The sequence below is a fragment of the Giraffa tippelskirchi genome, chromosome 8, assembly GCF_054371585.1.
Source record: "Giraffa tippelskirchi isolate mGirTip1 chromosome 8, T2T-mGirTip1v1.2.pri, whole genome shotgun sequence".
In the NCBI taxonomy this organism is placed as follows: Eukaryota; Metazoa; Chordata; class Mammalia; order Artiodactyla; family Giraffidae; genus Giraffa; species Giraffa tippelskirchi.
Window position 1 is genome coordinate 142,179,938 of NC_137282.1, and position 12,960 is coordinate 142,192,897.

General features: G+C 54.9%; 3 protein-coding genes across 6 annotated transcripts; 2 read left to right on the plus strand and 1 right to left on the minus strand.

Annotated features, from left to right (window-relative positions):
• The first annotated feature begins 419 nt into the window (after positions 1-419).
• On the plus strand, positions 420-5,712 carry CLIC1 (chloride intracellular channel 1). The gene is made up of 6 exons (XM_081522478.1): positions 420-660; positions 2,736-2,845; positions 3,048-3,173; positions 3,330-3,436; positions 3,872-4,053; positions 5,317-5,712. Exons 1-6 carry the CDS (start codon positions 622-624, stop codon positions 5,476-5,478), a joined length of 726 nt encoding a protein of 241 aa, XP_081378604.1. The 5' UTR covers positions 420-621; the 3' UTR covers positions 5,479-5,712.
• Positions 5,713-6,035: 323 nt separating this feature from the next.
• Positions 6,036-9,356, plus strand: DDAH2 (DDAH family member 2, ADMA-independent). 2 transcript variants are annotated; one of them, XM_081522476.1, is made up of 7 exons: positions 6,036-6,253; positions 7,093-7,455; positions 7,572-7,671; positions 7,797-7,870; positions 8,029-8,148; positions 8,698-8,847; positions 9,039-9,356. In XM_081522476.1, exons 2-7 carry the CDS (start codon positions 7,159-7,161, stop codon positions 9,153-9,155), a joined length of 858 nt encoding a protein of 285 aa, XP_081378602.1. In that variant the 5' UTR covers positions 6,036-6,253; positions 7,093-7,158; the 3' UTR covers positions 9,156-9,356. The 2 variants fall into 2 exon arrangements, with proteins under 2 accessions (XP_081378602.1, XP_081378603.1); XM_081522477.1 differs by having other exon boundaries at positions 7,097-7,455.
• Positions 9,357-9,662: 306 nt separating this feature from the next.
• MPIG6B (megakaryocyte and platelet inhibitory receptor G6b) lies at positions 9,663-12,938 on the minus strand. Of its 3 annotated transcripts, none has more exons than XM_081522479.1 (6): positions 12,844-12,938; positions 12,320-12,655; positions 12,063-12,153; positions 11,675-11,715; positions 11,465-11,544; positions 9,663-11,284 (listed from the first exon to the last, which is right to left on the minus strand). In XM_081522479.1, the coding sequence occupies exons 1-6, from the start codon at positions 12,905-12,907 to the stop codon at positions 11,180-11,182; spliced, it is 717 nt and encodes a 238-aa protein (XP_081378605.1). In that variant the 5' UTR covers positions 12,908-12,938; the 3' UTR covers positions 9,663-11,179. The 3 variants fall into 3 exon arrangements, with proteins under 3 accessions (XP_081378605.1, XP_081378607.1, XP_081378608.1); XM_081522481.1 differs by having other exon boundaries at positions 11,465-11,563; XM_081522482.1 differs by lacking the exons at positions 11,675-11,715; positions 12,063-12,153 and having other exon boundaries at positions 11,465-11,548; positions 12,312-12,655.
• Positions 12,939-12,960: the final 22 nt, after the last annotated feature.

The following is a 12,960-nucleotide window of genomic DNA, read 5'->3' on the forward strand; positions in this document are numbered from 1 at the left end:
CCTCTTGTGGACCACAGTCCTAGCAACCCAGAATTGGGAACTGTAGTCCGGAAGAAACTTGAAGAAAGGAATAAAGGACCACTTTTCTCTTCTATAATTCCCTTTCTGGGCCCTCGGGGACGAGGTCAAGCAGTCAGTGTCAGATTTTTCGAGTAAGGGTGGAGTGGGAGTGTCTTCTGATTAAGCAAGCAGGGAAACTGAGGCAGAAAAAAGTCCCGTGATCAAGGAAACTGGCAGGGACACAAGGGATTTTCCCGAGACTCTCCTCAAACCCCCTCCCCCATCATCAGGGAGACCCGAGGCTCACCCCTACGGGCCTACTCCCTAGGTCGTCGAGTCCCGCCCCCCGCCCGTCCCCTCCCCAGGTTCGGGGCGGGGCGGTCCGTGAGTCAGCTCCCAGATCAAGTCCCGGAGCGGGTAGAGCTAGAGCCGCTGGGTGTGGAGTACGTCCGACTGGTGGAGAGGCCGCGTCTGGAGTGAGCGGGTCTGATCAGGCTCGTGTGGCGCTGAAGGGCCAGTCCTAGGTCTAGGGGAGAGAATTTCTTCTGTGAGACCGCCTTCCCTGCCCCGGCCCCTCCCAGTTCCCCCAGCGACGGCCGCTTCCTGGTCCCCGTCGCAACCATGGCTGAAGAACAACCGCAGGTCGAATTGTTCGTGAAGGTAAGAACACCTTCTCCCTCCTCTGCCCCCCTCCAAGTTCCTGGAAGGCAACTCTCACTTTTCCCCAGCTCCAGCCTCCACTCCCCACTCCCTTTCCTCCTTGATTCCCACCCCCAGCCCCACGTGCAATCTTTAGTGTGTGTGTTGGGGGGGGGGTGGCGGGAGGGTGGGGAGGCGAAGATAATGTGCGCGCCTAGAGAAATCTAGGCTCAACCCTGAAAAGTTTGTAAAAGTCCAAGTCTCCAGCAGCCTAAAGGCCAAGAAGATAGAGAAAAGGGAGGGTTCCCAGGAGTTGAGAAGATTGACGGAGTGGGGGTGAGGGAACAGCTGACAGGGGCCAGCCGGAAACCTAACAAGGGTTGGGTGGGACCGAGGGAAACTTCACGATACGGGCCCTACAAAAAGATCAGAGGGTGAGGCACATGGTGGGAGGACTTGGAGGGGTGTGTGTGTAGGTGTGTGTATATGTATATGTGGCGGGGAGGTTTCAAGGAACAGGGTGTGGTAGGGAGGTCTGGGAGTGGGACCAAGTGAACTGGGAAGAATTGGTGTGGTGGAAGGAAACGAGAATGGGAGTGGAGTTCCAGAAGCTGGCTTAGAGAGGTGATGGGGTCGAGAACCAATGTCCTGGGGTCTTGGAGAAGCAAGAGAAAGGGTGGTGGCGGGGAGATGAGTGTTGAGCAGTGGCTACCACGAGGGTAGATGGGAAGAGAAAGCAGGAGGAGGAGCGCTTAGGGTGTTTAGGGTTTGGGGTTATAGAAACGAAAGAAAAAGAGCTGTCCCAATTCTGTCCTCTCTGTGGGTGTTGATGAGGAGAGGTGGTCCCAAGGTATTTGCATATCGAAACCTCAGGCTGCCGCTTCAGCCGCGCTCCCTTCCGCACTAGACTTGCATTCTCTCGCCTCTCCAGACCCCTTCTCTGTGCTCCTCCCTCCCTTTAGCGACCTCCCCCACCGTCTCTATCTCCCGGCTCGCAGTCTCCCCACCCTTCACTTTCCTGCCTCCTTTCCCTCCACTTCCCCTCTTTTGTTCCTCCAGCCTTTGTGTGTCCCAGCCCGTTTCTCCCTCTCCTTTATGCCAGGGCTTCTCAGGCGGCCATTCCTTCTCACTCAGTCCTGCCTGGGTCCGCCCCCTTAGGTGTGGTCCCCACCTCACTCTCAGTCTTGCCTCAGGGGCTATTTTTACTCCTGGGTGGGGCTGCGCTGCAGAGATTCCAGCCCTGGGTCCTACGTGAGGAAGGTTATCTGGAGCTAGGGGACTTGCTCTGGGAGACCCCCACCCTTCCCTGGCAGTGTCCAGGGAAGAGGGAGGTGGCATTGTCTGCCCAGGCCTCAGCCTCACAGGTCCCTGCCCCCACTGCTTGCCAGGAAGGAGGCTGCTGAGACCCAAGACACAGTGAGATGAATCACCCTCAGCCTGGGGGGAGGTGTCCGTTGGGGGATGATGTCAGGGATTAGAGAGCAGCCCCCCTGTACAAGGCCCTCCACACCTCCAGGGTGAGGCTCTGAGCCCCTTGACTCCCCACCCAGCTGCTTGGGTAGTGTATAGAGAACCAGAACTCCTGCTTCCAAACCCCCGCCCCACCTCTCCTGTCTTCAGGCTCTACTTCCTTCAGGAATCCAGGCCTCTAGCCCACACAGCTGGCTTCAACAAAGCCCCTTTCTAGGCTCTATTTCATGGGTCGATGTGAAAATTAAATGAGTTATGGCATGTAGAATGCTTAAAATAGCACCGAGAAAAGTAACTATGCCCGCTCCCATTAGTCTTCCCTCTCTAGGGTCTAGATCCTCCAAGTTCTCCAAAATCCATTCCCTGGGCCGACCTCCCATTGTGCTCAATTCTCTGGGAAACCAGAAGCTTACCTTTGCAGAAGATATTCTCAATGATCCGTCGTAGGTTTGACCCAGACCTGAGAGTGCAGAGCCCAGTTATGTGGGGAGCTTTTAGTGGTGAGACTGAGTATGTATCATGACTAGGCAGAAAGCAGCCAAGTCTGGGAGTAGGAGATGCAGAGAATGGCCTCAGAATGAGTCGGGTACACCAGGCCTAATCTTGGGCTGGGGCTTCCTTTCCAGGCTGGCAGTGATGGGGCCAAGATCGGAAACTGCCCCTTCTCCCAGAGACTCTTCATGGTGCTCTGGCTCAAGGGAGTCACCTTCAATGTCACCACTGTTGACACCAAGAGGTAGGCCCACTTCTGTTCCTCTAAACACCTCTTATGTGCACACTCGTGCACAGGTGCACACTCATTCACCTGAGTCCTTCCATCCTGAACCATCCCCCCACCCCACCCCCCATCTGGAGCCCCTCTCCCACCTCCCTCCATCTCCCTTTTCTGGGTCTCCCTAACCCCCTTTACCAGTCCTTATGCCTGGTCACTCCTCCAGGCGGACTGAGACGGTACAGAAGCTGTGCCCAGGAGGGCAGCTCCCTTTCCTGCTGTATGGCACTGAAGTGCACACAGACACCAACAAGATTGAGGAATTTCTGGAGGCAGTGCTGTGCCCTCCCAGGTAGAGGGGAACTTGGAATGGGAAGTGGGGGAGCTGGGAGACTCTGGGAAAGAGGGGTTGAAGAAATGGAAAACAGAGATGGTGGTGGGGCTAAGGCAGGGAGCTGAGGCTCGTCCTTGGAAGATATCTTATCCAGTTTCTCCCATTGGCTTTTAGGTACCCCAAGCTGGCAGCTCTGAACCCTGAATCCAACACAGCTGGGCTGGACATATTTGCCAAATTCTCTGCCTACATTAAGAATTCAAACCCAGCACTCAATGACAGTGAGTCTTGTGGGTCAGAGGCCTGGGTCCTAGGAGGAATGGAAAAGAACTAGGTATTAGGGACACTTGGACATTGAGATATCAGGGAGATGGAGCAGATATTGGCAAGCCTTACTTCAATTAAAAAATAATAGTGACTCTAGATCCAGATGACCTGAGTACAAATTCTAGTAGCTGTGAGCCTTCGGGGAATTCATGTAACTTCTCTGGAAATCTATTCTCAGATCTATAAAATGAGGATAACAATACCTACTTCCCCAGTTGATGTGAGAATTAAATGAGTTTTTGTATGTAAGTTGCATAGAAGAGCACAGAGAAAATGAAACACATTAGTGTTAGCTATTACTGTTTGGGACTTTCCTCACCCCCTGCCATGGGGCTTCTTGGACTTTGTCGATCTTCTGATGTTGTTACCAACTCCCTTCTCTTGCACAGACCTGGAGAAGGGGCTCCTGAAAGCCCTGAAAGTATTAGACAATTACCTGACATCCCCCCTCCCAGATGAAGTAGATGAGACCAGTGCTGAGGATGAGGGCATCTCTCAGAGGAAATTTCTGGATGGCAATGAGCTCACGCTGGCTGACTGCAACCTGTTGCCCAAGCTCCACATAGTACAGGTGAGTAGTCAATTGTGGGAGGAGTAGGTGGGAGGTGGGATGACTCTTTAAGGGGCTCCCATGCAGGCTTCCCATGACAACCACTCCAAAAGTGGTTTCTTTCTGAGAGTGGTTTCCAATGGCAGACACCACCCTATTCCTTCTCTGCTATCTTTGCTGGCAAGACCACTGCTTGGGAGAATTAATTACATTCCACGATGCAAGGTGTGGGTGCAAACAGACTGAGAGTAACACATCGCAGGACTGCTTTCAAGAATGCTCTTCCCATCTCTATCGTTGCCAAATCCCCAGATCAGATAGACCAGGCTTTTCCTAAAATCAAAGTTTTAAGTCTGTTGTTTCAGTCTCCACTTCCTCTTGTGGAAGATGAAAAGTGCTGGTTTCCTTGTTTTTGTCACAGCTCAAACCTATGGTTTAGTTTGTGAAACGTGGGCCCGGTATCAGTCTGCTGCAGAACTGTGTATTGAAAATCTCTGTATTTATTTATTTGGCTGCACAGAGTCTTAGTTGTAGCATGAGGGACCTTTGATCTTGGCATACTGTAGATAAGTCCCTGCCTGCAAAGGATTTGAAATCTAGCTAAGAAAATAACTTTCACATGAAAGTTAATAATACATGATTAAAAGCCAAATGACAAGTAGACAAAAATTGCTGTGGAAATTTAAGAGAACTTTATGGTTTGTGAACTATATCTCAAAATCAAGAGGAGAAAACAAGTACCATGGACTGGGGTGGTCTGAAAAGGGGCTGGTTATAAATGGCCAGGATTTCAGTAAGTGGAGAGAAAGGGTGAAGGCCTTACCAGACAGGAGTTAAGATAACTGCAGATGATTATGTGGGAGATTAGTCACAAGGACTGATGTTGAAGCTGAAACTCCAATCCTTTGACCACCTGATGCGAAGAGCTGACTCATCTGAAAAGACCCTGATGCTGGGAAAGATTGAAGGCAGGAGGAGAAGAGGATGACAGAGGATAAGGTGGTTGGGTGGCATCACTGACTCAATAGCCATGAGTTTGGGTAAACTCTAGGAGTTGGTGATGGACAGGGAGCCCTGGCGTGCTGCAGTCCATGAGGTCGCAAAGAGTCGGGACTGAGGGACTGAACTGAACTGAAGAGTCATAAGAAAAGAAACCAGGTAGCAGACTTGCTTAAATGCCTGGATGTTATCATGTAGGCTTTGGGATAAGGGAAGGACCAGGGCATGGCAGCTGGTGTGACTTCCCTGAGGCTAACCTATTGGTCCTCCTCCCTGCACCCCTAGGTGGTCTGTAAGAAGTACCGGGGATTCTCCATTCCAGATGTGTTTCGCGGAGTGCATCGATACCTGCGCAATGCCTATGCTAGGGAAGAGTTTGCTTCCACCTGTCCAGATGATGAGGAAATCGAGCTGGCCTATGAGCAAGTGGCCAAGGCCCTCAAATAAGGTCCTTCCTAGGGCTCCCCGGCCCCCCTTCCATTTTCTCCACAAAGGCCCTGGATGATTTCCATATGCTACTCAATGGACACACCCCAAAATGGCCAGTGGGCATAGAATCCTGGAGAGCACCTGTGCAGGGCTTGCTGGGGGCGATGAGAAGCAAGGATGGGGGGATCTGCGAGAGATTTTTATTGTGGGGTGGGTTGGACAATGTATTTCAGTAATAAAATACAGAATGACCATCTAGTGTTTTTATACAAAGCAGGGACTTGAAGTGTGAATAACAAGGAAAGAAGGGTAGGTCAATGACCTTGAACTCCTGGCAGAAACCAGGAATTTAGAAGAGGGGTGCTTGTGATGGGCTGCCATTTTTATGTGTAGGTCCACGATAGTGCTATCTTGGGCTCCACGCCGCATTTGCAGCCCAGCCGCCGGGGCTGGCCTGATCTGGGTGGGTCTGGGCAGCGATCTTGGGGCGGGGCAGAATTCCGAGAAGGGGGGCTCGCAGGGGTGGAGTGGGCGCGGCAAAGCAGGGCGGAATGGGCGTGACCTCGAGGAGCCCCGCCCCGTCCCGCTTAGACAATGCCCTGGAGCCGCCAGACCGTCGTGCCCCCGACCCACAGTAGTACTTGAGCTCGCTTGCCCAGGGACCTCTCAAAGCCAAAGCTCCGGTCCCCGACGCTTGAAGGCTACGACTCTTCTTCACCACCAACTCTGTCCTCAGGGGGGTGGGGCTCTAGCCAAGATCACCGAGCGGCAAGAGCAGCAGTGGCCGCTGGAGGTGAGTCTGGGGTGGGAGGTGTCCCTGGGACCGTGTGCAGACCGGAGTTCCGGAATGCTGGGCCCGTGCTTGCACCAGGACAGTGCGGAGGGTCAATATTTGGGTGCGGAGCTGAGTCGGGGCGGACTTTGGGGAAGATGGGTCAGGAGACTGGGGGACCAGGTCCTGGCGCCCCGAGTGGCGCCTGCTCCCCAGAACCACGCCCCCCCAATTTCCCCGCCCCTCGGATTTTGTTTTAGACCTCTCCCAGTCCTCCGGGACTCAGTCTGGTTTACACTGGGTCGCGCTAGGGACGGAGTGACTGGAGTGGAGAGAGGATGTTTAACTCCTTAGGCTCTATTTCCTCCTCCTTGACCCTCTCTCCCTTTCTGGTTCGGACATCCAAGACTTTCATCTCCCAGGCCCTAACTCTCCCCAGCTGTCTCCTCCTGTCCCATCACCCCTGTGGGTTCCTCGCCGCACTTCGGGTCCCTAAGGCAGCGAGCAGCTGAGGGTTAAGGGGGCGGGGCCGCTGCATTTTTGGGGAGTGAGCGCATCCTAGCGGCTGCCAAGAGGGGCGCCTGGCGGGGACCTCTCAAAACCCCCCAAGCAAGGGCAACAGGTGTTTTGGAAATTAGGGGTCCCGATCTTGTTCCTCGGACTCCCCCTAAAGCAGCAGATCCGCGAGGGTGCGGGGTGGAGTGAGGTCCGCAGGACAGGAAGGTCTGGAGGGGGTGGGGCGGAGTGGGAGGGGCGCCCGGAAAAGGCAGAAGGAAGACCCAGGCGCTCTTAACCATCCCCCTATGCCCTTCTCTGCATGCCTCTCTCTCTGCCTCCCCCCTTTCTGTTTCTTCTCCCAGACAGGTGAAGTAGAAAGAGAAAACTAAGAAATCAGCACAGCCGAAGGGGGCGTCTGTGTGGATGGGATGGGGACGCCAGGGGAGGGGCTGGGCCGCTGCTCCCATGCCCTGATCCGGGGGGTCCCGGTGAGCCTGGCATCGGGGGAGGGTGCGGCAGCTGGCCTCCCTGCTCTGGACCTAGCCAAAGCTCAGAGGGAGCATGGGGTGCTGGGGGGTAAACTGAGGCAGCGATTGGGGCTGCAGCTAGTAGAACTGCCTCCTGAAGAGTTGCTGCCGCTGGGACCGCTGCTCGGTGACACCGCCGTGATCCAAGGGGATACGGCCCTAATCACGCGGCCCTGGAGCCCCGCCCGCAGGCCGGAGGTGAGCGCCTGGGCACGGGTTCGAGTAGGGGGCAAGAAGGATCTGGACATCCCGGGCTTTAGGGAAGAATGGGGATGGAAATATCTCAGTTTCGCTCCCTCTTCTCCTGCCCTAAGGTCGATGGAGTCCGCAAAGCCCTCCAGGACCTGGGGCTCCGAATTGTGGAGATGGGGGATGAGAACGCGACGCTGGATGGCACTGATGTTCTCTTCACCGGTGAGGTTGGGGGGCCTGTACCCTGGGGCTTGGTACAGGGAGGCTGACTGTGGGCGAATCGGCCACATCGAGCCTTGTTTCCAACTCACTCGCGCCTCATACCTCGACGACCTCCCTGGGCTCAGGCCGGGAGTTTTTCGTAGGCCTCTCCAAGTGGACCAATCACCGAGGAGCTGAGATCGTGGCGGACACGTTCCGGGTTAGGAGCGGGGGTGGGGGGAGCCGGGGGTGGATGGGGTCGGAGGGACCTGGGCAGGGAGGAGAGGGGAGGGACTGGGGGGCTGAGGAGGAAGTGGCTGAGAGTAGCCCGTGTTTAGGCTACTCCCGTCACTGAACACTTTCCCTTGTTCCCTCTAGGACTTTGCCGTCTCCACGGTGCCCGTCACAAGCTCCTCCCACCTGCGTGGCCTCTGCGGCATGGGGGGACCCCGCACTGTGGTGGCGGGTTCCAGCGAGGCTGCCCAAAAAGCTGTCAGGGTGAGAAGGGGCGGGGCTGGGGCGGGGCTGGGGCGGGGCTGGGGCGGGGCAAGTTGGGGGCCAACGACAGTGGGCGTGGCTCTAGGTCCAGGAGGCGGGGAGCAGGGCAGCTCTGAGAATTAGCTCCAACCCCTACCCTCAGGGTGCTGTCCTCTATGTGAAAACACGTGAGAAAACAAGTTACTATAAGCGGGACAGGCAGCTGGAACACGGAGAAACAGGGACAATTAACATCGTCTTCCGGGGTTTCACAAAACTCTCTAAAGGGCACCTAATCTGTGTCTTGAAGGATGGATAGGATCCACGGGTGGGGTCTGGAGTGGCAGAGAAGTGGATAACAGGTGGAAAAAACTGCCTGTGAGTCCGAGGTGGAAATTAGCAAAGTTAATTAAAGCACTCAGTGTCTGACCCATAGTAACTGACATGTGATTGCTCTTATTATTATTCCACAATAATGTGACTGTCCCCCGCCCTTAGCGGTGGTAGGGCAGCAAGACATGGTTGTGGAGAGGCTGAGCCTTCCATGTTTCCTCTCTCTTCTCCCCCAAGGCAATGGCAGTGTTGACTGATCACCCCTATGCCTCCCTAACCCTCCCGGATGACGCAGCGGCTGACTGTCTCTTTCTGCGTCCTGGGCAGCCCGGCCTGCCCCCTTTCCTCCTGCACCGTGGAGGCGGGGACCTGCCCAACAGCCAGGAGGTGAGAGAAGGCAGGAGCTCCACCACTACCCTCAACCAGAGAAATGGGGCTTAGGGCCTTCCTTGTGGGAGGAAGAAGGGGTGCCTATTCTAGAAGCCTGAGTGGGGCCACTCTGAGCTGGCTGAAAGGGGGCCCCGCCTGTGGGTCTTGGGGTTTCATTCCCTTCTCCCCACACGCTGTCCTCCCTACAGGCACTGCAGAAGCTCTCTGACGTCACCCTTGTACCTGTGTCCTGCTCAGAACTGGAGAAGGCCGGCGCTGGGCTCAGTTCCCTCTGCCTGGTGCTCAGCACACGCCCCCACAACTGAGAGCCCAGCCTGGGGGTCCTGGCTGACCAGGGGTAGAATGGCATAGGAGTAGAAGGGGAAGGAAGGTTAGATAGAGGATGGTGATTAGGCAGTAGTGGGGAAAGGGCCCCAAGATAGAGGAGGGCACAGAGTAAGAAAAAGGACAGAGCCCACTGGGTGAGTCCTCTCCTCAAGAACTAATAAAATAGAACTGACCTTTTAGACTGGACTGCGACTGGTGTCTTACTGGAGCAGAAGGACAAGGGCAGGGCTGAAACCTGAGGTTGGGATTAGTGCTGGGGAGGAGACCTTCATTCATCAAACCCTCACTCTGCACACACTGACTCATTGTCCAGTCCTGTTGTGGGGTCTTGGGTACAAATGGACAGGAAAGAATTTATCTTGTGGGGAGCATGTACAGGGCAGAGAAGAGAAAATATGAGTGAGTCACTCACTGAATTTATCTAAATGTCAGATGATTCAGAGATTTGGAGATCAACAGCCCATCCCCGAGCTGATAGGAGGAAATGACATTTCCAGGGACATTCATTTTCACTCATTTACAGAGGCTTAGCAGTGAGAGAAAAAGGGTCAGTCTCCTGATATCAAGGGAACTCACAGTACACGAAAATTTCTTATAAACTGAAATACAGGTTGTAATGGAATAATTCACAGGAGGCTGTTGCTATGAGAGAAATAAGGGGCTCCAGAGGGCATCAAAGTAAATGCAGGAGTGGGCCAAGAGGGTCAGAAATAGCTTCCCAGAAAAGACTACATTTGAACTGAGTCCTGAGGATAAATAAGAATTAGCCAGGCGCATGGTGAGGAAGAGACAAAGGGTAATCCAGGAAGAAGAAACTGCACTGGGCACGGGCATATTTGTGGGCTGGGAAGAATTTCTCAAAGGCTGTCGTGTTCTAGGCATCAAGTGACAGAGATAAGCCTGGAGAATAAGTAGAGTACTGTAGCACCTTGAAACCAAGGCTGAGGGCCAGAACTGAAATAGTGCTGAAATGTAGGAGGTCAGGAGGTTAGCATTCGGGGATATTCTGGTTTCAGCGAGGAGAGCAAGGGCAGGAGAATGAGATGAGGCTATGGGAAATCCAGGGAGGAACTGAAGAGAGTACACTTAGGTGGCAGTGCTGGACATGAAAAGGGTGTGGATTGACAACCACATTAAAATAGAAAGACAGGACTTGGTTTATCATGTGGGAGTGAGAGGAAGGAGGTTACATGACTCCCAGTTTCTGGCTTGAGCAACAGGGTTGATCAAGAGAAGATGCACAGGAGGGAGGATTAAATAAGTGGCTTGGGAGATGACAGTGTGTTGGCTTTTGGACCTGCTGTGTGCAAAATGCCAAGGGTCAGCCAGGCAGAGATGTCTGAGGGACAGTTTGGAAATCTCATATCAGAGATGGGAACTGGAGGGAATTCTGGGTGTTGTTTGCAGAGTTAACGTAAAGGCTGAGGACTGGCTGTGGATGACAGCACCCTAGAAGGGAGAAAAGCAGATATTAAAAAGACAAACAGACCTGGAATGGTGGGGAATACTGTGGGAATAGGGACCAAGGAAAGGGAGTCCAGGAGGAAGACACCAACATTAAAGAAAAACAGCTTAAATAAGAGAGTAATCAAAGGTCAAGCCAGATGAATGCTAACAAAATATCTAGTGGGTGTGGCTATTAATACATCACTGGCAATCTCATGGAGACCAGGTGAGTAGTAGGAGCGAAGGAAAAAATGGAAGAGACAGGTGTAGGCCCTTGGTTCAAAGAGCTTGACTGTGAAGAGAAGTGAAGAGATAGGGCAACGATCTAGCAGTTGCTGGTGTCTTAAGGTGGGGAAACAGGTGTGAGAGACACGGGTAAGGAAGGACCAAGATCAGCAGCAGAGATAGCCTGGAACCTAGGTCTCTCAACTCCCAGTCTAGTGCTCATTTCTGTCCCATGGTGCCTTCCTTTGCCAGGTGAAGGGCCAAGAAGGGGAGGGGTGTAATGGAGATCTGGGAGCCCCCAGCTTGTGAGGTTTGCTGTAAAGGCTTCCCTTCAAACTACAACAGCATAGATGGTGGAGGCATCAGCAGGGACCACTGGGGACAGTCGGCTGGACCTTCTGAGGGCCATATGATCCAGGTCTGCATAGAGCACGCTCTGAAAGGTGGGGAGGAAGGCAGGAGGGTCTCAGAAGTCTGACTCCCCTGGGTATCCAGGCCTCTGTCTTTCTCCCTCCACTTGACTCAAGGATTCTGGCCAGCCCGCATCCCACCCCTAAGCGCATCCCACCCCTAAGCGCATCCCACCCCTAAGCGCATCCCACCCCTAAGCGCTTACCGGCTCCTGATCCAGGTCCCCTGACATCTTGGGCTCTTCCTCCTCTTCTGGCCTCTGGGGCTCGGCTTTCACGAGTGGAACTATGTAGGGGGGACAGAGCTGAAGGATTGAGAGAAGGTGACCAACTTGTCTGCTCCCGGCAAGGGCTCAGACTCGGGTACTGGGTGGGGAATGTGCGGAGAAGGAAAATTGCGGGGGAGTTAGTCTCACCAAATCTGGGCGTTGGTCGAGGCGGATGAGGGGGCGAGCGCCTGTAAGGGATGGGTAAGAGTCTTTGAGAAGCACTAACCTGTCTTGCTTCGTCCTGGGCCCCCGGACGCGCCAACAACGACCCAGCCAATTTCAGGCTGACCGGGAAAACAATGTAGGTTCCACCCCCACAGATACATCAACCCACGCGTGGAGCCTGCTCCGCCTCCAGCTTCGCCTCCTTAGCTAGGGCTCCACCCACCAGCCCCTGGCCTCGCCCCCCAGTTCTAAACTCCCGCATTCATCTCCAAACGACACCTGATCTAGCTTTGGTTTGCAAAAGTTCTGGACCTGCCCCTCCCTCCTCGGGTCAAGACCCTTTCAATCAGGCTCCGCCCCTTGTGCTCACCTGCGCCTCCAGCAGGCCCAGCCCACTACTCCAAGGCCCAGCACCAGCCCAGCGCCCAGCAGAGGGATCAGAATCTGGAAATACGACGACCCTGGGGAACGTTGGAAGCCGGGTGGGAGTGGTTGATGCCGAGCTCAGGGTGCGGGGACAGAGCCCTAGCTGGCCCCCCACAGGAACCCCCAGCCTAGAACTCTCTCCCTGCCGGGGGCGTGTGTCAGAGTTAGGTCCCCTGAGCATGAAGGCATAGATAGACCTACCCAGAGCTTTGCAGTAGGCCCGGTCTCCCAGCACATGAAGCTCCATACGGCTCTCCTCCTCTTGGCGACCCTTGCAGATAAAGGTGCCCGAGTCCCCCGCGCTCAAGAGCAGCTCCAGTCGCCGGATACCAAGGTCCAGGGCATTTAGGCGGCCAGCAAAGGGCTGGGCGGGAGACACGGTGGGGGTCCCGCTCGGTGAGGCCCACAGGATCGGGCGGCGTCCTTTGGACAGGCCTTTGCAGGCGGGGAATCTAGGTGCCCAGACCCAACGGGTGGGTTGCGAGACCCCTATGCAGGAGAGATTCACGCGGTCCCCGGGGTGGCCACTCAGTGAAGCTATGGGAGGCCAGAGGCGATGGTTAAGGCAAGACCATAGGGCAACACGACCCTATCACTTAGTCTGATGCCGCTCCTGTCTTGTCTTGCCATCCTGGCTCTTCCCATATACATCTCACCCTCCTGTCGCCCCTTCCTCCTGCCTCAGTCTTTCCTCCCCCCATTGCAACTTTACTGGGGTGGCTTACCCCCTGGGTCCCCCTGGGCCCTCGACAGCAGCAGCAGCTGCAGCAGCTGCAGAACCAGGGTCATGGCTGGGATGTGGTGGGAAGAAGAGGGCAGTGAACCAGCCGAGGAGACCGGAG